The following is a 1,268-nucleotide window of genomic DNA, read 5'->3' on the forward strand; positions in this document are numbered from 1 at the left end:
TACCGCTACCTCCCTCTACCCGTCGTTCGCGGCGTCCAGCTCTCCCAAGGACTCTCCTTCGCCATGTCCGCCATCAAGTACATCCGCTACCAGCAGGACCTCGCCACGCAAACTTCGGGCGCAGCGAGGTCCTGGCTTGCCCTCGACGGCCTTCTGATCGCCCTCGCCGCCACCTTGTTTTTAATTCTAACAACAGGTGCCGGCGTGGACGACCATCGCGCCGCCGAGAACACGCAAAGAGAAGAGTCGGACGAAACCGACTCTCTCAATAAAACATCGGAATCAAGAATCCATAGGAGAATCAGATTCCTATCAAACATTCCCTCCGCTTTGTTAGTATTCTTGTTTGGCCTTGTTATTTGTTTCATTTCTGACCCTTCAATCTTCGGCGATCTGAAATTCGGACCGTCGAAGATCGCCTTGATCAAGATCACGTGGGATGATCTCAAGATTGGATTCTTTCGGGCAGCAATCCCGCAAATTCCGTTATCCGTTTTGAATTCCGTTATTGCGGTTTGTAAGCTGTCTGGGGATTTGTTCCCTGGAAAGGGAGAAGCTTCGGTTATGAAAGTTTCGGTTAGTGTTGGTTTGATGAACTTTGTTGGGTGTTGGTTCGGAGCCATGCCATGTTGCCACGGAGCTGGTGGTTTGGCTGGGCAATACAGGTTCGGAGGTAGGAGTGGAGCTTCGGTGGTTTTTCTGGGGTTGGCAAAATTGATTCTTGCTTTGGTTTTTGGGAACTCGTTTGGGAGAATCTTGGGACAGTTTCCCATTGGGATTCTTGGGGTTTTGTTGCTTTTTGCTGGGATTGAATTGGCTATGGCTTCTAGAGATATGAACAGTAAAGAAGAGTCTTTTGTTATGTTTGTTTGTGCTGCGGTTTCTCTTACTGGGAATAGTGCTGCTTTAGGGTTCATTGTTGGGATTGTGCTTTATTTGTTACTTAAATTCAGGGAACTTGATTGTGGTGCTTGTTTTGGGTTTAGTACTAGTACTACTAGGAAGGTTAAGGATGAGGAAGCTAGTTTAATTGGTAATTAACAACATGATTAAGATTAAGAGAAGGTGATGGTGATGTGAAGATGTGATCAATAAATTTGTGATCTTGTGGGAAATTCTCACTTGGGTATGTGAGAATCTATGTGCCTTTTTTTCTCATCACCTTCTCATAGAAAGTGTGAATTTATGTTGTTGGAATGTTTGTGTTGTAATATAAATTGTATTTATAAGTAATGGCGTTATCTGCATTTAAGTGTGTTTTTGGGAAA

The 1,268-nt window shown here is 44.7% G+C and overlaps 1 protein-coding gene across 1 annotated transcript in view; it reads left to right on the plus strand.

The window, feature by feature from the left end:
• The window catches only part of LOC107618439 (molybdate transporter 2), a gene marked incomplete in the record, with an annotated part of 1,892 nt that extends 624 nt beyond the window's left edge, over window positions 1–1,268 (plus strand). The window contains 1 exon segment of the mRNA XM_016320504.2: window positions 1–1,268. Coding sequence (XP_016175990.1) covers window positions 1–1,041 — 1,041 coding nt within the window.

This window comes from Arachis ipaensis, chromosome B09, assembly GCF_000816755.2.
Source record: "Arachis ipaensis cultivar K30076 chromosome B09, Araip1.1, whole genome shotgun sequence".
Lineage (NCBI taxonomy): Eukaryota > Viridiplantae > Streptophyta > Magnoliopsida > Fabales > Fabaceae > Arachis > Arachis ipaensis.